The sequence below is a fragment of the Telopea speciosissima genome, chromosome 2 (assembly GCF_018873765.1).
Source record: "Telopea speciosissima isolate NSW1024214 ecotype Mountain lineage chromosome 2, Tspe_v1, whole genome shotgun sequence".
In the NCBI taxonomy this organism is placed as follows: domain Eukaryota; kingdom Viridiplantae; phylum Streptophyta; class Magnoliopsida; order Proteales; family Proteaceae; genus Telopea; species Telopea speciosissima.
The window spans coordinates 77,225,709-77,246,616 of NC_057917.1; the positions used below are offsets into that span (position 1 = coordinate 77,225,709).

General features: G+C 39.9%; 3 protein-coding genes across 3 annotated transcripts; 2 read left to right on the forward strand and 1 right to left on the reverse strand.

The window, feature by feature from the left end:
• Positions 1–658: 658 nt before the first annotated feature.
• On the reverse strand, positions 659–8,629 carry LOC122651145 (probable (S)-N-methylcoclaurine 3'-hydroxylase isozyme 2). Its single transcript, XM_043844468.1, has 9 exons — positions 8,465–8,629; positions 8,276–8,362; positions 7,975–8,169; positions 7,350–7,514; positions 7,184–7,237; positions 6,933–7,079; positions 6,459–6,847; positions 1,434–2,355; positions 659–1,311 (listed from the first exon to the last, which is right to left on the reverse strand). The coding sequence occupies exons 1-9, from the start codon at positions 8,627–8,629 to the stop codon at positions 700–702; spliced, it is 2,736 nt and encodes a 911-aa protein (XP_043700403.1). The 3' UTR covers positions 659–699.
• A 963-nt stretch (positions 8,630–9,592) lies between these two features.
• On the forward strand, positions 9,593–16,806 carry LOC122649638 (uncharacterized protein At4g18257-like). The gene is made up of 3 exons (XM_043842870.1): positions 9,593–9,979; positions 15,447–15,764; positions 16,577–16,806. The coding sequence occupies exons 1-3, from the start codon at positions 9,711–9,713 to the stop codon at positions 16,749–16,751; spliced, it is 762 nt and encodes a 253-aa protein (XP_043698805.1). The 5' UTR covers positions 9,593–9,710; the 3' UTR covers positions 16,752–16,806.
• Positions 16,807–18,232: 1,426 nt separating this feature from the next.
• LOC122652340 (GDSL esterase/lipase At4g10955) lies at positions 18,233–20,509 on the forward strand. The gene is made up of 2 exons (XM_043846049.1): positions 18,233–18,479; positions 19,464–20,509. Exons 1-2 carry the CDS (start codon positions 18,355–18,357, stop codon positions 20,488–20,490), a joined length of 1,152 nt encoding a protein of 383 aa, XP_043701984.1. The 5' UTR covers positions 18,233–18,354; the 3' UTR covers positions 20,491–20,509.
• The last annotated feature ends 399 nt before the right edge of the window (positions 20,510–20,908 follow it).

Below are 20,908 nucleotides of genomic sequence, written 5' to 3' on the forward strand. Positions count from 1 at the left end.
GGTAACTCCAACAGCTGTGTTTAAACTTTCATGTACCTTTACATAATTTAGAGGACTGAATCTGCCAAGTCAATGGTCCATTTGGCTGAATGTTTCTCAGGTTTCTTTATATATGGGAAGTCGTAGACTTGGAAACCACCCTCCCACATGGCAAAAATAGCCACGTATTTTTTCTCAGGCAACAGTGTAATTTCAAAGACATAAATTGATCAAAGATTTCCAACATGAGTTCACTAGTGGTGATGAAACCTATTTATCTGAGGAACCCTGGAGGCAGAAGGACATGTAATCAGGAGGGATTTACAAAGAACGATGGAGGTTGGTGCTCAAAGAGTAGAGATATGGCTGGACTCTAATCAAATACAGGCATTTCACTGGGGGCACTTTTACCACATGGCCTTGGGGCCTTTATCCTACTGCAGTATTGCCTGTGATTTTTCTGTACTCTTAGAACAATTTGAATCAACACTTATTAAGTGGGTAGAAATGTTGTACATGATGCCCATAAGCTCTGCAGGTTTGCTGCTCAGAAATCCAAATCTGGCGAGCTGTGGGAGGAAAACTATTCTCTTCACACTTGGAATATTTAAAAAAAAAATAAACTTGAAATAGATCTCACATTATTCCAAACTTGAAATAGGATTACAAAACAATCCACTCTCACAACACTGTAAGGAAAATTAATCATCTATCCATTGATTATTGACTGTGTTTTGCTTCAGGAATGAGAAGTAGAGGTAGTTTCTTCCTTAACATTATTCCAAACTTGTCATTCGTGTCTAGATTGGCTGGATGCATGCCTTGTGGGAGAGACCAATCGAAGGAGTGAATCAGAGAAGCCAGAATAAAATGAATCTGCCTAGAAGCCATGGGTAGTCCTGGGCAGATTCTCCTTCCTGCACCAAAGGGTATGAATTGGAAATGGTTACCCTTGAATTCAACATCAGATTCAAGGAACCGCTCTGGTTTGAAGGCTAATGGATCATCCCAAGCCGCAGGGTCCCGACCAATTGCCCATGCGTTTACGAATATTAAAGAGTCCTTGGGTATGGTGTATGTCATCACAGTGCATGTATCAATTGCACGGTGAGGAAGCAGAAAGGGTGCTGGAGGATGTAGTCTTAGTGTCTCTTTTACACAGGCATGAAGGTAGTGTAGGTGAGGTAGATCAGACTCTTTTACAAAATTATCTCCCATCTCCCTTTTAAGTTCATCGTGAACCTTGTTCATGGCCGCTTGATTTTTCATCAGTTCTGCCATTGCCCACTCAATTGTTGTCGCACTTGTGTCTGTACCAGCAGTGAAAAGCTCCTGCCAAGGAGATGAAGCAGCAAACTTCAAGATTTAATGGGCATTTCAAGTGTGATTCTAGTTCAACTTTAAAAATGTCACAGCAAAAATTCAAATCAGAGAGAGAGAGGAAGAGTTCTTACATGAAGCATGTTGTTGATCTGACCATCAGTAAAGCCATGGTTGATCAGAACATCCAAGAAATCTTGTTGGCTTGAAATACCACCATCAACTCTTGCTCTTCTTTCTTTGATGATATTCTCCCACCTAGCACTGATCTTCTCAAACAACTCCCTCACCCTTTTGTTTAGTCTCTGAATATCTAACCTCTTGAATATTGGAAACAAATCACCCAAGTCAGGAGTTGATGCCAACACCATTATCCTCTTCACCAGTTGCTTAATCCCTCCATCACTACCATCATCCTCAAAGCTAACCAAATCCTTTGACAGGAAAAGATTACTCAAGATGTTAAAAACAGTAGCAAATATTACTTCACCTATGTTCACAACCTCACCTTCCTTTGTACTCAGAAAACTTATCAGCTCCATCACCTTCTTCTCCCTCAAAATTGCCTGAGACTCAATCACCTTGCCTGAGAACAGCTCAGACCGATAAAGGGTACGTAGATTCTTCCATTGATCATTGCACTCAGGAGCCCATGCAATCGTCATGCGTTCTGGGTTGGTCTTAAGGTCGGCTGCCGACTGTGGTGCGAAGCGGCCTGAGAGTACATTGTCATGGGCCTTGAGTATCTCAGTTGCTGTGGCTGGTGATGATGCAACCACAAGAAGCTGGGGACCAAGTCTTAGTGAGATGAGTGGGCCATAGGTTTGGGCTAAGTGGGTGAATGAAACATGGGACTCCCTTCCCATTTGGTGAATGTTGCCTATGATGGGCCATGGAGATGGCCCTGGTGGAAGAGATGGACCTTTGGATAGGGAAGATTTGAAATGCTTGTAAAGAAGAAAAAGAAGAGGTAGTAGGAATAGAGGGAAGAAGAGATTGATGTCTCCTATGAGAGCTGTTTGAACCATGATTCTCACTAAAGTCTTGTCTTGGCTTCTTGCAGTTCAAATGTCTACTAATAAAGGTTTATATAAAGGGTGAACATGGGTGCCTATGAAGGATTTTCTTCTTTCCCACGACAAGGAAAACATTAAACAATAAATGAACATGTTTGGGTGACCTTATAGAGTATAGAGTGTGAGGGAACATGCAAGGTCAAAGCAAAGAGAAAGCCCTGATAAATCTAGAGCCAAAACCCAGGTTTGTAAAGACAGGAATCGGTAGCCAGCTCAGTCTCAACCAATTCCGATCTAGATCAGATCAGAATTGGTCAGGAGATATAAAAATGCTTAATCCTAGTTTCTGTACAAGGATCTTTCACAATTGGAAAATCGACTTCGGTGATTCTGATCTGAATCGGCTGATCCAATCCTGATTTTTAAAACCTTGGTCAAACCTCGGAGGTCAAAGAATTGTTTGTTTCATCTGTTTACTTGGGGGTCAAAGAACTTGATTTTCTTCTTCCCCACGACAAAGAAACAATAAATAATAGAACAGTAAGTGAAAATGTTAAGAGTGACGTTTAGAGTGTATAAATCTAGAGCCAAACCTTGGAGGTTAAGGATTTGTTAGTTTGATCTGTTTACTTGCTGGTTAAGGATTTTTAGGAAGTTGACCCATCATACATCTATTGTATTTGTTTTATTTGTTTGTTTTATATTTCCATCGATAATCCAAAGGAAAGGGATATGGGAGCTGTGGTCAACATGATAAATTATTAATAGAGTAATGGTCAAGTCCTGGAACAGCCTCTTTGGAAACAGGGATAAGGCTGCGTACATTTGATCTTCCCCAGACCTTGTTAAACGCGGGAGCTTTGTGCACTGGGTATGGTCTTCTTTTTTTAACGATAAATATAATTTTATAATGCCCAAAAGTCAAGGAAAAAGATTGAAAAGTGCAACTATCATGTCGACACAAGAGAAAGTAAACCTACGATTTGACAGTCATTAATACTCCTTCCATGGACGACGCTACCTTCATTATGATCCTCATCCTACGCCCATTAATGTCTATGGTGAAGGAATACCTCCTTCGCCTTGGGTGAAAGGAAACTACTCCTGTATTTTTTTGGGAATTGGATAGCTTTAATAGGGGGGGGAAATAGGGGATGGGGATAGGCCCCAAGGTGGTTTGAACTCATGACCTCTTATTTGAGGAGTTGGTCTTTTGCCAACTGAGCTGACCCCTTGGGGTAAACTACTTCTGTATTCCTTCACCATGGGCGAACGAAAACTTCCTCAGTCGACATTTGTCACCCGATAATTAATTTTAGTTTTTAAATCCCATTTTATTCTTGGGTGGGTGGGTGGGTAAGTAGGCAGTTTAGTGATCAGTTATATTAGAAGGCAAAAATTAGCTTTAGTACAATTCTACTGGAGTGATGGGTATCTGACCATCAAAACAAAAAAAGCCTCTTAGCATTAATCTCCATTGTTCTGTGATCTCTCTCTCTGAAACTCTTAATCTCGGTCCTGTAATTGAAACTTTATTATGAGTTTGAAATTTGCAGACATGAATAATGCCCAATCACTAACAAAAGGAATGCTTGCAAGACTATCATCAATATAGGGATCATCATGTACTTGATACTAATAGCATTGACTAACACTTTCCCCAGGGCCAGGCCCCCCAAAAAAGAGAATTTTTATCATCTACGATTCCCACGATTCCCTGCCCAGTACGGTTCCTACAGTCCTTTAACATGAGGAGGGTGAAACCCACCCGAGCCGAGTGTTCGGTCAGGGGTTGGAATGGTCATTTCACCCCCTTTGTTAGAGAATTGTAGAAACTATACCGGGCAAGGACCGTAGGCGATAAAGGTCCCAAAAAAGAAGTTTGTTTGAACCTATCATCAATGTAGGGATCATCATGTGCTTAATATCATTCACTAATAGAAGGGATGCCTATAAGACTATCTTCAAGGGGACCATGAACAGTGTGATCAGTTCCATTATAAACTCCTACTGTTGCAAAGAAAGCACAAGTTAATATGCTTCCTTTTCCTCCTCCATCTGGAAAATGACCAGATCCCATTGGGGGGCTTGGTTCATTTTGGGGACCAAAAACTTCCCCTCTCCTACCAAATTAGTTTATACTGGTGAATAGTGTCCCGGCCAAAATCCAACCTGAGTAAAATTTGGTCCAATATATAGCCACCAATCTCCAGTGACATCATGCTACACTCCAACCAAAATGAAGAAACAAATTAGAGGCAATTTATAACTCTTGTGAGCACTGTTTAATGTTTGTTTTTTTTTTTTTTTTTTTTGGGGGGGGGGGGTGGGTTGGGGTAAGAAACAATTCTATTCAAATAACAGACATTACACAAGGCTAGAAGTTAAGGAGCGGAATTTGGTCAAACTGTCTTACATTTCATTGACAGAACCATCCTATCTAAGGGATGGGCAAAACCATAGAAAACCCTAGTAATAATGCTGATAGGGGAGCAAACAGAACACAATGGTATTTAGTTTGGATGGGGAAGGGCCTCAGCGTCTAAGAAAAAGTGAAGTGGCATCAGATCCTTAATAGAGAATTCAGCTGCCAAACAAGAAAGTAAAGTATCCACATGACTGGGTTGGCTACTCGTCACCAAAATATAATCCACATAACTCAAAACTTACATTGTAATGGTACCTTGGTTGTAAATAAATAAGGAGGGATCCGTATGAGACATCTAGAAACCCAATAGAAATGAGAAACTGTGACAGCCTATAAACCAGGCCCATGGAGCTTGCTTCAAGCCATAGAGAATTCAGCGGCCAAACAAGAAAGTAAAGTATCCACATGACTGGGATGGCTACTCGTCACCAAAATATAATCCACATAACTCAAAACTTACGTTGTAATGGTACCTTGGTTGTAAATAAATAAGGAGGGATCCGAATGAGACACCCAGAAACCCAATAGAAATGAGAAACTGTGACAGCCTATAAACCAGGCCCATGGAGCTTGCTTCAAGCCATAGAGGGAATGATGCAAACGGCAGACATGATTGGACAAATTAGAATCCTCAAAACCCAGAGGTTGCACCATATAGACCTCATCTTGTAAAAGACCATGTAAAAAAGCATTACAGACATCCAGTTGATGAATGAGCCACCCCTGAGTTATTGCAAGGGAGAGAATCGTCCTAATAGTGGTGAGTTTAACCACAGGGCTGAAAGTATCAGTGTAATCTATAAATGATGCTGATGAAAACCCTTGGCCACTAGACTGGCCTTAAAGCATTCCAAAGAACCGTTAGCCTTGCATTTGATACGATATACCCATTTACAACCAACCAAGTTCATATTCGGGTAGTGAGGAACAAGACTCTAGGTGCCATTTTTAATCAGGGCATTAACTTCATTTGTCATGGCGGACCTCCAAAAAGGGTCCTTAGCAACCTATGAGTAGCAGATTGGCTGTTGGTGGAGCAGTGGTGGCTCTGATACCATGCCGGACTATGTTATGATTTCATTGATTGAGCATGGTTAGAGAACCATGTATATATACAAATAAGAGAGTCCTTGTAGAAACTAGACTCAATGAATCCTAGATCATTCCTAGTAATATAAAGTATAGAAAGACTAGTAATGATATTCCTATTACAAATATGACTCTAAAGAATCACACACAGATAACTGTTGATACTACATATGGCAAGATGTCAATTTCTTATAGTGTTTGGGCTTGTAGAACAAATGGGTAGAAGCCTATTTCTGATCTCAAAAGTAATGGCTTCCAAGATCTGCTTTATTGTGCCCGAAGAGGAGGTCCATCTTCTTTTATTTCTTTCCTAACAAACTTGATGCATCAAAGCACTAAAGGCAAGCTTTCCACTATAATCTCAGATAAATTATTAATAGAGTACTGGTAAATATAATTTTGTAATGGCTAAATGTCATGGAAGAAGATCAAAAGGTGCAATTTTAGTGGAAGTGATGGGTATCTGACAATTAAAAACAAAAAAACTACCTAGCATTAATCTCCATTCTATATATGATATCTCTCTGAAACTCTTGTTCTTGGTCCTCTAATTAAAACTTTATTATATGACTTTGAGATTTGCAATGACATGGATAATGCTCAATCACAATGCCATCAATCCTTACAGATTACAGTCTCCCCCAGGTCCCCCAAAAAAGAAAGTATGTTTGTAGTCATCATCAACATAGGGAACATCTTGTGCCCGAAAGCATTTAGTAGCTAATGATGGGATGAATGCAAGACTATCTTTAAGGGGACTTATAGCAGTATCAGATCCATTAATATAAACTCCGACATGTCCAAAGAAAGCACATCTACTTAGATCTCTATCTCCAGTTGGAAATTTACCAGACCCCATTGGTGGGCTTGGTTCATTTGGGGGAGCATAAACCTCTCCTCTCCAACCAACCACAGTTGCATTATTGTGTATACTAGTGAATAAACGTCCTGACCAAAATCCAACCTCAGTAACATTTGGTCCAACATATAGCCACCAATCTCCAGTGACTTGATGCTACACTCCAACCAAAATGAAGAAACAAATTAGAGGCAATTAATTAATCCATCTTTCACAATGGAAAAGATAAAAGTCATTTTACCTGGAATAGATAGAAATGCATTACATATATATCTTTACCAATGACAGAAATTGGACTCATAACTGAGCTAATGGGTATTCTGCTGTTAATTTGAATAAAACCTGGACATAGGTTATTGAAGCAGCCAGTTTTTTGAGATGCATCTGCCTGTGTATTATATAAAATTTTATCAGTAGAAATGGATTAGTTGCTAAATAGATTTGGAATCAAAGCTGTGGCAATGGATGTTAGTTTGAGACCCTGAAACTTACAGTCCAATGCCCAAACATTCGGGTCTGGTGATCGCCGTATAACATAGGATTCACCTGAGACAAACTTTTGTAATTTAGATGCTATAAATTGTAGTTATCCCTTAAGAGAGATATTATATATAGATCATGCACAAAAGATAGGCAACTATATATGACTCAAACTTACAGTCCATCCAACTTGTACATGGTTTAATTGTTCCGAGCGACCACCTTCTACCCACATTAGGGCTTCACTGTATTGCTTGGGAGAGACTGATGGATTGTATAAACTCAGAAAACTTGCGCCTCCACGGTACTTTTTGCCTTCAGCTTTTGTCTGGTAGCCTGCAAACTGGAATAAGGGGGATAAAAAAGAAGCAAGTTTTATGACCAACCCCCTTTATCTCAATAGAATTTAATGACATTGTTGTAAATTTAGGGAAAAATAACACTGCCTGGTTGCGTTTCCCTGCACCCATACACATGGGGCAAAAGACCGCAACGCCCCTCCTGTTGGATGCCCTTGCATGCCCCTCATAGGCCCCCTTGCTGGTGCAGGGACCACACGACCAGGCAGCAAATCCTTTCCTGTAAATTCAATATCTTTGGGCACATTTTTGAGGTTTGGGGCTTAAATTTGATGAACAATATGGATGTGAGATTCCCCATCGGAGCACCCATCCATGTTAGATACTAGAAAGGAATCTGAATTTGTGATGGTCTGAAATTCACTAATACTAGTGACTACTGACCAACCCTTACTATTTTTTGTAGGTATGGATTTTTTTGGTGGGTGAGGAGGGGAAACTTACCTTTTTGCCAGTGACTTGAATTTTTCTGCTATGACTTTTTGCAAAGGCTTTTGCTCTTATCAGATCTTCTTTAGAGGTCCTCCTAATGGGAACTGTTTCTGATGGACAGCCTCCTCCCTCAAGCCCAAGATCTACATGTTTTACTCTTGAAGAAACTTCTTTTATAGTCTCCCTTAAAAATAACTTAGGTTTCACCTAGAAAAAAATTTTTAGGGTTCCATGATTTTAGTAGGTGAATTGAATGACAAATCAGTTCCCCCAAGTAAGAAAAAGAAACCCAAAAAAAAAAAAAGGACCATACCTTTGGAATGTGATCCTTGAGTAAAGGGTGATCAAAAGCTGGTTGTTTGTAGAAATCAACACAGTCATAGATATCACCATATTTTGTCTGTGAACATCATAAAACCAACCATCTATTAGCAGATCAATTCCATTCCTCAAATAATATTGGATGCTTAAATTGGAAAAGGTTGATGTGTTTGTGCTTCACCTTAATGCTCTTGACTGCAGGCTTATTCAGAATATTGAGTTGTCTCTCTAACTCAAGATCTTCTTCTGTGGAGACTGATAGACACCTTCCTCCTTCAATTCCATTGCAGTTTAAAATGACTGAAGATGCTAGCAAAGCAATCAGGATGACTACCCTTAATGCCATATGTGAACATTTGAAATCTATTTTTCCCTGGTAGTATGACATATAGTGGCCAAAATTATTTGCCTTTTTTGGGTAAAAACCAAAGAATTCAATTCTGTTCAGTTGTCTTCTTAAATGCGAAGTATGAACTCCCAGACTGGCAATAATTAATTCTGATTCTATTTTTTGGTAAAAAACAAAAGAATTGAATTCTGTTCAGTTGTCTTCTTGAATGCAAAGTATGAACTTATACATGTCTGTCACACTGAACACGAAGTGACATGAATGTTACACCTCTTCCACTGTTTCCATTGCCAAAGAGGTATTGCAAGGGATGTAGTAGTAGTGGTTAAAAATAGGGATCAAGATTGAAGATGGTTGTCCTCTTCAATGCATTGCGAGAAACGCACAGACTTGAGCTAGAGAGCGTTACCTGCAATCTGAAATGAAATCACGGCGATTGGAAGGTCAAGGGAAGCGCGAAGCCGGAGGCATAGTCCCGCATCGGCATGCCAATCTGATAGATTGATAGAGAAACACAGAGAAAGGCTTGGTTATTGGAGAACACAAATGATGTTAAACTGAATATATGAGATAGGGGGGCAGAAACCCCCTTTTTTTCACAATAGTGGGATGTATCCCTCTGATAGAGAGACATGAAGTGGAGAACAAATTCAATCGGCGACATGGGACTGCAGGGGTGTTGGTAGGAGTATAGTCTGCAGTGGCGGTGAGAGGCAAGGGCGTGGGCAGATATGGTTTGCAGAGCGGAGATGTGGATGGAGCGGGTCGAGGTCGGTGGAGGGGAGCCGGCGAGGAAGGGAGAGGGAGAGCCTGAGCGGAGAAGAAGGGGGACGGGTGGGAAGGGCATGGAGAGTGAAATTACGAACAGAAAAATCAATTAAAAAAGAATGAAAATATAATGAAGGGTAAAAAAGGAAAGATAAGATTGGTTTCTCTCTCCTTCCTCGGTAAATCCCTTTGCACATCTAGGTCGATTTTGTTCTTGTTCTGCAATTCTCTTTCGTTCCACCAAAGAGCCTTGGACCAGACTTCACACACACACACAGAATTCAGTAGCACAAAGTAATCAATCGTTGAGATGGTGGAAGAGGAGAAGAAGAAGAGGGTGGTGGAGTCATTAGGATGGCTGACGGAGTCTTCTGTGATGCCCAAGAAGCATAAGGCCATCGAAGGCGTAGGTGCCTCTTCCATCCTCGAGCTGAAGGCACATCTTTACAAGTCCCAAGAAGAGGCCAAGAAGACCAAGGAATTTGCCCCCGATGTAGAATACCACCGGGCCAAGAAGAAGATCGTCACCCAGGATGTATTCACACAGAAAAACTCCGGTGTAGAATCTCGAGCTACCAAGTACGTTATTTGTTTTATTTTGTATTATTGTCTTCATTTTCTTTTATGGGTAAACTTTACTGAGCAATTTCTTCAATAATCTTAATTCATAACAATTCTAAAGGGCTTTCTTAACCATGCTTTTGAGTTTACATGAATTTGAATTGGGTTCTCTCAATCTCTCTATTTCATTGCTCGGGAATGGTATAGTTGTAGTTGTAGTGTTGCAAACACAGATAATCATCTTTCCTTGCGTATCGGCTTACCTTTCTAAACAATTCTACTGCTAACCAGGTCTAACAATGGAAAATTAAACTTCGTTTCCCTTTGTTCTATTTTATAAGCCAAATTTTTGGTTTTCGATCAACTCTCACAGAAAAAATAGTAGTCAAGGACTACTTAGAAAGGTTTTGAAGAATATTATGTCAAATGGGAGTTATAGCTCAATTTGATTTTTTCAGTGGCTAAGAATGGAGTTGAAACCCCAAGATTCTTGAGATTCCTGGTGTTGGAGAAACTGGGTTCCTCTACATAGGTCACCTTAGGGAATGAGGTCGGTATTACTGTCATTAGAAGGCATGGAACATTTGCCAGTTTAATTAGGTAGATGCACAACATAAGTTTCCTAAAAGAGTTATTCTGGTTTGTCATCACTGTATTGAAGGTGCCCCAGATGATGGTCGACGACTTCTTATGCCTTAATTTGGTAACAATAAGCTCAAGGTGTATTATCATGTTCATTGTGTTTCCCCAAAATACTTTGATCACCAGGGATGTTTGGATGGGTTTAGGTGCAGGAAATAGATAAATAGCCCCTATGACACTGACTTGTTGTCTTAAAGACAGCAGGGGGTATACTCCAGTTGATTATTTCTCCTTACTTTATTCTCATTCACAGAGTTACTGAACAAGTAATTCAAGAGGCAGAAGTTGTCATTTTTATGGCTTCTCCGTCAGAACAGGTGGCCTGGGATATTCTGTAATAATATACTGATAATTCAATAATTTTGGGTAAAGCTAATTATGAGCAGGTTCATTCCATAAGGTGGTTTTAGATTATGGTTCAATCTCAGTAATCAATCTCATTCCATAAGGCATTGGTGAAGTTGATATTTTAGGAGAACTAGTTGGTTCTTAGGGTGTGTAAGGTGGAGTGTCTTGCTACCCTATGGTGTTTTTGCATGGGGATGCCACTGCCATGGTTTGTATTTGAATGTTTTTTGAGGTATTATCTTACAACAAGTTTGGATGGTTAGAGTTGGAACTCCCATGATTTCAGGATAGGTTCTTAATGAAGATGAGATTTAACCTTAGCTGACAGTTTGATTTCAACCACAATATGTGATTCCTACATTTCGTTTTGAGTGAATCTGAACACTTTAGCTGGATGTTTACAACTCCTATGTTCATGGAGTTGGCTGAGAGCTAAAAACATGAAATTCCTGTTAGACTGATAGTCTTCACGCAATCCAACACAAAATTGAACCAATTCTTACAAGTTCAGATTTGAACCGTATGAACTTACATTATTGGAAGAAAAGGCTATCTAAAGGTAGTAATATATCATTATTCATGAGAGTGGCTAATGTAGTTTAATTGATGAACCAGCACTAACAACAGAATCGAAACGGAGAGATAATATTCCAGCAATAGGAGAAAATATATAGAATGAAATCAAGAACTCAGCTCAGGCTGAAAGCCTGGTCAAGTTCTCCTTGTAGAGGGTAGGAACCTTGCTGAAAATCTTAGCTTGATCTGAACTCGTAGGGGATTCCTAGTGATACTAAGAGAGGGCTAAAACTGTCACAGCAGGGTCAGAATAAAGATCAGATTGCAGATTTATATATCCCAACAGAATATCAATAAATACTATTGATTTCAGACCCAACAGATCCTAAAACAGCATGTATCGATTTTAGGTCTTTAAGAGCAATCCTGCTCAAAGTAGTACTGGGTCATATATTCAACAGAATCAGTAATTGAAAACAGAATATGGAACTATGGAAAGGGGGTACTGTCAATTGAATAGTTCTGAAACCAGAACTGAAATCAGCAATATAAAATACCCTAAAAATCCAGCAATCCTAGTGAAGGTAAGACTAAAGAATAGCAGGAACAGAATCTGACTTCAGTTGCAGGAATTAAAACAGAATTTGAAGAAATGAATTGCAACAATGGAATAAAGAAACAGTATGATGTAAGCTAGGATTCAGTTAGACCACTTAGACCCAAACTTACAGGAGGATCTTCCAATATGACCAACAGTCCAAGATGTTATCAGTTCCAGCAGTACACAATAACAAAAACTCTCATTAGTAGCAGTACAGCAAGGTATTTAACCAGCACATCTCTTAACAATACCCAGCAGTGCTCTAATAAAAAGTCCAGCCACAACTTCAAAGTCTATCCCAGGTCACATAACACTATAACAGGGTGAATAACCAGAACTCAAACAGTCCACAGAAATAGAAACTAAGTCATTGTAGATGGATGAGATATCGCTGTCGAGTGTAGGTCCTTAGGAGTAGAATGACTCCTCAAAAGTATAGCCAGAATTAATGGCTAGATGTGGAGATAGAACAGGTTGTCAAAATTAGAAACTAAATCCAGAATACGTAACTCACTGGTAGAAGCTAATCCAGCCTTTGAAACAATATCAAATCACTATCGAAGGAGGGTTTATAGGATACTGTAATATGGCCTCCAAGTCTCCAACAGGTGGATGGATCTGCAGTTCCTGCGACTTGAAGATATCAGCAGAAAACTCCAATAGAAACAGTGTTGCAGATAGGGATGATGGTACAGTGACCTTACTTGATGTTGACCTGATGAGATCACTTTTCCAACTTCATAAACAGAAGCAATAACACCTTACACCCTTGTAACAGGTTTCAATCATTCCACAGAACAGTGGTTGTAGCAGTAATAAAAAATAGAAATAAAGGAAATCAAAGATGAAGAGGAAGAAGGGATAGGGAAGGGAGGGGTCTCTCACCCATGGCCTCTCACTCAGGCACTCAGCACCAGCACAAGTTTTCTTTTTCTAAACATTAAATCATGGGAGAATTCTCTCCCTTCTTCTTTATTAATAGTTTGCAATTACGGGGGAGAAAAAAATAGAAACAGTCCTTGCGCAGTCTTTAAAAGACTTCCAGATTGTGCCTATATCCCCCCTCCTTTACAATTAGAAAGACAAAGAAGTAACAACTATCAAAAATAGAAACTCAACCTTATTACTATCCAAACAGAATTGATCCCAAATTAGTAACTAATAAAATGGCAACTAAGGGCAACTAAACAAAGGAAACAGCGAGCAACTAAAACAGCAACTAAACTCTATCAAAAGATCCAACAAATCTCAAATAAATGTGGCCCCCTCCACCAACATGCAAAGCTCTAAATCTGCTCCAGGCCACAGTAATTAATCTGTCCCATGCACACCAAGTTATGGTCCACACGCATGGACCTTGTTCTTGGATTTCTTCCTGCCAGTATAGACTCTAAAGTCTGCATCAGCTCTCCCCGGCTTGAAAAAACTCGACCTCTAGTTTTAATGAGTCGAGGAATAAAATGAGTATGATGAATATCGAACCGCTGCCCAAACAAATACTCCAGAAGCTCACAATAACTGGAGATGTAGTCCTCAAGGCGTGGTCCTCTCTTCTCAAAGAACTTGGGTGGAATTATATACTCAACGTGCTCAGACACACAATCATCGTCAAGAGTAAAGGCTGCACCCAAGTGATCTTCTGCAACAACATCATCACCTTGCTTATCCTCCCCTTCAAGCGCATCAGAGTCTTCTTCATTGCTGTCCTCTGCAACATCTATCAAAGGAGCCATACATGAAGCATTAATGCCGATGGTGTCATCTTCACGCTCTTCAATGTTATCGGTTGGTTGCTCTTCAAACTCAACGCCAAAGGAAAGGGGCTCAACATATGTCTTCTCGGGATTGTCTTCTATAGCTGCTACAATATTATCGTTGGTCGATGAGGGAAAAACTTGGCAAAGTGACCATACTTATGGCTATGATAGCACTTCGTGTAACTGCCACTACTCATAGAAGCCTTTCCTAATCTCTACAATCGTAGGGACACATGCCAGATGAACTGGGGGACTTGTGGAAGCAACACTGTTGTGGGTCTTGTTATACTCCCCAGCTTGGAATCCAAATTTCCGCACTGGTGGCTTCAATAATTCCTTAGCCCTCAGAGCCTTTTGGAAACAGTCCTGAAGATCATAAATATCTACCACACCCATCTCTTTCCGAATGCCTGGTCTCAGTTTCAATTTAAAACGGGACAGCAACTGGTCATCATCTTCAGTCAACCTGGTGCGTGAGACGAGAGTGTCGAACTGCTGCATATAGTCGGCAATAGACAAGGTTCCTTGCTCTAGTAAATTAAGATTGTCAAGAAGGCGTGATTTACAGATAGGCAGATAGCTGGTAGATACTTGCCCTTGAGTTCCTCTTTCATCTCAAACCAAGTACTAGCGGGCTGTTCCCCTTTGCTGTAACCTCCTTTCATATGGTTCCACCACTCCTGAGCCGGTCCCACTAATTTGGTCTTTGCAAGCTTCATTTTTTTTAACTTTCTTATCTCATGCCAATCAAAATAATCATCCGGACATGACAGCCAGTCAAAAAATTCCTATGGATCATAATCGTAACGACCCAAACTCGGACAGAGTAAATGGTACTGCCCTCATGGGCGATGATCAGAGGCACTTAATTTTTCATTATGACCCCCCTCCCAAGAGAGAGAGAGAGAGAGAGAGGCACTTAGTTTTGATTAGTTAAGCTGAAATAACCCAACTTTCTCATGGTTGTGGTGCAGAATGTCAACCAATTAAGTTTTGTTCTGGAACCCAGGGTCAATCAAACGTTGGGAATGAAGTATCAAGATGCATGAATTTGTAATCTCTGCTCCGTAAAACTATTAAAATAATTACCTACTTTATTCCATGGTTATTTTGTGATAATCTTAAGAAGATGTCAGTAAGATTGATGTTGATACTATCGTTATGGGTGACCAAAAAGATAATACAAGAAAAAGGGGTGACTTTGCCTTCCATCACCCTTGGTATCATTATCATCTATGGCAAATCCTTATTAGCCACAATAAGCTGCTATTAATCTTTAGGAGAAAAGTTCCATGTGGGGGAGTGTACTGCCCATTCTCAGACACCCTGGGGGGGGGGGGGGGGGGAATGGGGAAATGATCAACCCACCCCCATGAAAAGTGGAAATCCCGCCCTCCTATGATGCCATCGCACGTGCTCTAATTGGCCTCCGTGCTCGCACAGGGGCCACACTCTCCCACAGAGAACGGCGACCCTAATCTTAAATACTTTTTTTGGATAGTAATTGACAGTATTTTGGTCATGTCTATTGTTTATGACAGCTCTTTCAAATCTATATATTGTGCTTAAATTTGGCTGATTGCTCATCTTAAAGGTGAACTTTTCTGTACGAAAATGCCAGGGACAAGCTTGAGCTGAAAGCAGTAAATGATGGATCAGCCAGCTATGCAGCACTAGAAAGGAAGGCCGAGTTATATGATAAACTTGCAAAAGGGGAACTCTCTGACGAAGAAGAGAAGGAGAAGTACTGTGTGGACTTTTTCAGTAAGAGCCTTGAACAGGATAAGCAAAAGCAACCACAAGTCCATGAATCTTCCCCTGGATTTTCCGCACAAAATGAAGATAACGTTGATGATTCTGAAATGCTTAACACAAGAACATATGGGCCTGGGCGAACCGCTGGCACAGTAGATAATGCGGAACATAAGCGTTTTGTGAGGTACAGCCTATTGCTATTTTGTTTTCATAATGCTGTTCTGGGGTGACGGATGGATGAATGCTTCCATTTTTTATGGGTTCCTTGAACCACTGCATCCATGCCACACTTAAAACCCTAACTTATATTTAGTTTTTATAACTACCCAGACCTTTCTGCTATTGTTTCTAAAGTGTGGCCCAATGCTTTCCTTCTGCATTCTGTTTTGATTGATTATTTGATTTCTATCAACAACAAAATAATTATCAAGCTAAATACTGATTATTTTTAGCTGCTCTCATTTATTTTTTTTAATTTCTTTTAGTATTATCAGATATTATGCACATCATCCGGACATCTAGATTGATGTCCATGCCATGTACTTATAAAACTTTGGACCATTTAGACGTATGTTCTTTTCTCTATTGATTACCAAAGAGTTTTATTAAGAACGAGTTTTAAAAAAATAGAAAAGGTAAGGCTTAAAGAAGTTTCGAAACTAAGGAACAAGAACCAAATCAAACAATAAACTTCCTGATGATTCCATACTTGATCACTCATCTACCAATTTGTATTACTGTAAGCACATATTTCATTTGAGAGGAGCAGGAATGAAGAATTGGGAAATAGTTATGAAAGAAAAAAATAATAATAAAATTCTGACACTTTGAGGGGAAAATGCTTTTTGAGTTGAACAAATAATTTTCTGCAATGGGACATTGGTTCACTTTTGTTTAATAGCTAGTACTACTGTAGTTCAAACATTATAATTATCCGAATGTGCAAGACCATGTGAAATCTCTGCATCTTAACACCTTTCTTTGTATTTCTCTTAGGGAGGTCCATGAAGAAGCAAATCAAGCGAGGGAAAAGGCATCTGCGCTCAAGTTGCGTAGGCAAGAGCAAGCTGCAACTCGCAGGGACAAACTAAGACAGGCCTATCTTCGAAAACAGCTGGAGAAACTGAAAGCTGCACCAAAAACAGACCAACCATGTAATACAGAGCCATAATGTTCCATCATTGAAGGGAAGATAAAAATATGAAGGACTGCATATTCGAGCTCTTCTAAAGAATGATATCAGATCTCCATTGACTCGTGTTTCATGAGGATGGAACATCAGTGATGATTGTTCACCATTTCTCATCATAATGGTTCTTCGTGTACGCCATACAAAGCCAAAAATGGCTCTGCCAAAAATGGCTCTGCTTATATTTTACAAGGGAGGAGTAGGAGAGCAAGACTGGTTATATTGAGTAGACTTTGCTGTACAAAATTCAAAGTCAGCATGATTAGATCCTTATCTGAGGCCATGGTTTGGCAAGAAGTGAGAAGAAAAGAAAAGTAGGAAACTTTTCTAGGTTTCTGTTTGTCTATGTAAAAGAAAGAAAAAAAATCAAAAAAAAATGTAAAAGAAAGATAAAAAAAAAAAACATTGAATCACATTGATAGCAGTGAAATTTGTTCTCTTTCTTCTCAAAAAGTTTTTTTTTTTTTTCTTTTTTTTTTTTGTGTTTTCCCTAAAATTGTAAGATTTTATATTTATTTTTTTTGGGAGGGGGATCGTTGCGAGGCTGCATGGCTCTAGCATCACTAAAACTATGCACCCCCTCACTAAAATCATGCACCACAACCCTAAGTGGTTAGATTCTCCCCCTCACTAAAGCCATGAACCCCCAACCCTTAGTGGTTAGATTCTCTTCATTGCCAAAAGAAAAAGTGTGTACCAGACGATCAGTATCTAATGTTTTTTGATAAGGTCAGTGGTCCCACAACGGTGGTGGTCCAGTTGGATTGATAGGACTATAGGAGCATAATAGGGGTTTTTTTTTTTTTTGGTACAACTATACACATGAAACTGGTGCAAATTGGAATATCAGATTCCAATCTGACGACTAATAGAGAACCCAAAAACATCTCCATATGGCGTGTGGGTCCATGTCGTCATGGGTGAGGAACGTTAACCCAAACGCGTATCCATCAACTCACCAATTTGGATTCTCACATGGCAAATATGGCAATACCCAATAATTGAAGTTTTGGTGCTTGGTAAGAACGAACTAGGAACCCTGGAAAACTTGGCCAAAAAGGAAAGGAGAAGTGGAAGAAGTCCACACTCGGTGAAATGACTATGATGATCTTTCAGTTTGCGTTATCCAGAAACCCTATCTTAAGTAATTACGGCTTTAGTCCAGGGTGTATTTTGTCTTATCAAGAAAAGCGATAGAAACAACGAGAACACTATATATATCTCAGAGAGTGAGAGATATGACCGTTGGGTGCGCAGAACCCGGGGAATTTCCAGGCGTTTTTTAACAAATTAATGAATGAAGAAGGCATCTAATTATTAAGTTTAGCTCATTTTTTTGAACTTTACAGCTTCAACGTAGAAAATATCAGACTCTCGGCATCTAAATCGAATCAGAATTTCTCAAAGTTTAGCTTTCTATCTCTTTACTTCTCTCTCCTCTTCCTTTCTTTCAGAATCTTCCCACTTCTATTCTCGACCGTTGCTCTCTCTCTCTCTCTCTGTACACTTAATTGCTTTCTCAAGTCAGACTTGTCTGTTACAATATGTCAAGATAAACACAGAGTAAGGAGAGGAGGATTGTTTCATGGCGAAGCGTTTTGTAGAAGAGATTGCATCAGAGGGCGACGAGGCTCATCCCTACGCTTTCCATGTCTCTGGACCTCGAAACGTTTCTTCTCCCAATTGGAGAGATCTCATCAACTCTAGCTGGTATGAACCTCTCTCATTTTTTCACTTCCTTTCATGGACTTTCTCTGGTTTCCAGAGTTCTAATTATTGAATGCTACAATGGGTCTCAGATCTTTTTCTCGGACTTGAGATAAATTTTTGAGAGTTCGGGTGAACACGGTTTACAATTCACTGAAACACCCTAATTTCTTAAGAATGATGTGAACAATCGTAGCAAACCCTCAAGGATGAACTGTAACAGAGTGTTCTACAGTTTGGGGCTCTTCCTGTGTCTATAATTGAAAAGTATATAACATTGCAATGTAGAAACCCGTAGACATTATATTTGTATATTCGTTTCCTAGTTTATTTGTAGATTTGAATTGGAAACGCGAACAGATGGCGTTCTTTCTCCCATTTAAATTTAAGAGGACAAGTTAGTTCATTTAAATGTCTATGGTTTTCTATCATCTCTAGATTTTCTCTTTTTGAAGCATTTATGAATTTACTGGGTCCTAAACTACTTCAAGTTGTTCAATTTGAAGGAGTTGTTTTGTGCCATTATCAAAACAGGGAAGTCAAAATAAGCATCAGCCCCAAATGCTATTATATTGGTTTTGTGGCTTTTCAGTGTTTCTGAGTAAAGAGAAGCCCTTACACAGTAGGCTTTATTTATTTGGGTCTCTGGACCCTTAGCAGGGGCTTTCTTCCAGACGACCCAAAATAATTTGATTACTTTAATGATTGTGATCATCTGGTTGGATCTGTTTTTGTTGAATGGGAACTCAGGAATCCAATGGGATCCTTCACTCATGATCAAATTTGACTAGCTAACCATTAATTTCTTCCAAATTATCAATTAATTGTGGGTGGATTTACGAATCGCTGTATCTACATTTGAACATCATTTAGATCAACTTCTTCTGAACTTTATAGGAGTACCAATGCTTTTGGTGTTTCTTTGTGTAGCTTCATTCAGATATTCATTTGATCACGTTTTGAACTGCCCACTGCTTGGGTTTGCAGGAAGGATGCTAACTACAGAAGAACAGTCATAGCCTGCTTCATACAGGCAGTGTACTTGCTTGAACTTGACAGACAAGAGAATAGAACAGAAGCAACTGCTCTTGCTCCAAAATGGTGGAAGCCCTTCAAGTACAAGCTGGCCCAAGTATTATTGGATGAAAGGGATGGTTCCATTTTTGGGGCCATACTTGAATGGGATCGGTCAGCGGCTCTGGCTGACTTTATTGTGATAAGACCTAGTGGTGCTCCAAGGGCTGTTCTAGCACTCAGAGGAACATTACTGAAGAGCCCCACAATTAGAAGGGACATAGAGGATGATCTCCGGTTTCTAGCATGGGAAAGCTTGAAAGGGTCTGTCAGATTTGGTGTGGCTCTGGAAGCACTAAAAACAACAGTGGAGAAACATGGAAGTTGTAATGTATGCATTGCTGGGCATTCCTTAGGAGCAGGGTTTGCTCTCCAAGTGGGTAAAGCACTGGCAAAGCAAGGAGTTTTTGTGGAGACCCATCTGTTCAATCCACCATCTGTGTCACTAGCCATGAGCTTGAAAAGCATTGGAGAGAAAGCTGAGTTTGTTTGGAAGAGATTCAAATCAATGCTTCCTTCAAATGCCGTGACCCAGTGTAATGAAGAAGTCGAGACACAGAAGACTAGTGCTATTGTAGGAGGAGAGGGAGGTGGAGAAATGAAGAAATGGATCCCACATCTATATGTGAACAACAGTGACTATGTCTGTTGCTATTATACCGATCCAGCTGAGACATCGGCAGATACTCAGGCTGGCAGTGCTGAGGCTTCTGGAAAAGAGAATAAGGATCCTGGTCATGAGCATGTAGCAGCAAAGCTGTTTGTGATGTCCAAGGGCAAACAGAAGTTTGTTGAGGCTCATGGGTTGCAGCAATGGTGGTCTGATGACTTGGAACTCCAACTGGCTCTCCATAACAGCAAGCTCATAACCAAGCAACTGAAGTCCTTGTATACTCTTCCCCCTCCACCACCACTACCACCACAGAGCAAACCTAGATAATCCTACTACAAATGTAAAAGGGGATAATTGTTCCTAATTTGCATTCATTTTCACCCTAAATGTATGACATTTTCTGTTGGGTTTTTCTTATTGACACCGTCAAGGTGTCAAATAATATGTAATCTTCCTTTTTTTGCTCTTTAGTATGATAGACAATTTTTTCCCAATGAAGGTAATAGTGTCATTTCATATTTGTAATCGAAAAATGCATTGCTGGCCATTCTTGAGTAGCTGGGTTTGCTCTCCAAGTGGGTGAAGCATTGGCAAAGCAAGGAGTGTTTATGGAGACCCAGTTGTTCAATCCCCCATCTGTGTCACTAGCCATGAGCCTAAGAAGCATTGGAGAGATAGCTGAGTTTGTTTGGAACAGATTCAAATCAATGCTTCCTTCAAATGCTGAGACCCAAACTTTTGGAGA

Bases quoted from the DNA above. Each gene is read 5' to 3' on its own strand.
- LOC122651145 (XM_043844468.1), bottom strand. From the start codon at position 8,629: ATGGCATTAAGGGTAGTCATCCTGATTGCTTTGCTAGCATCTTCAGTC. The intron at 7,515-7,974 runs GTAAGTTTCCCC...CCCTTATTCCAG, and splicing joins TTCAAGTCACTGGCAAAAAG to TTTGCAGGCTACCAGACAAA. The intron at 2,356-6,458 runs GTAAGGATTGAT...TTGAACTGCAAG, and splicing joins CCTGGGGGAGACTGTAATCT to AAGCCAAGACAAGACTTTAG.
- LOC122649638 (XM_043842870.1), top strand. From the start codon at position 9,711: ATGGTGGAAGAGGAGAAGAAGAAGAGGGTGGTGGAGTCATTAGGATGG. The intron at 9,980-15,446 runs GTACGTTATTTG...CGAAAATGCCAG, and splicing joins GTAGAATCTCGAGCTACCAA to GGACAAGCTTGAGCTGAAAG. The intron at 15,765-16,576 runs GTACAGCCTATT...TATTTCTCTTAG, and splicing joins GAACATAAGCGTTTTGTGAG to GGAGGTCCATGAAGAAGCAA.
- LOC122652340 (XM_043846049.1), top strand. From the start codon at position 18,355: ATGGCGAAGCGTTTTGTAGAAGAGATTGCATCAGAGGGCGACGAGGCT. The intron at 18,480-19,463 runs GTATGAACCTCT...TTGGGTTTGCAG, and splicing joins GATCTCATCAACTCTAGCTG to GAAGGATGCTAACTACAGAA.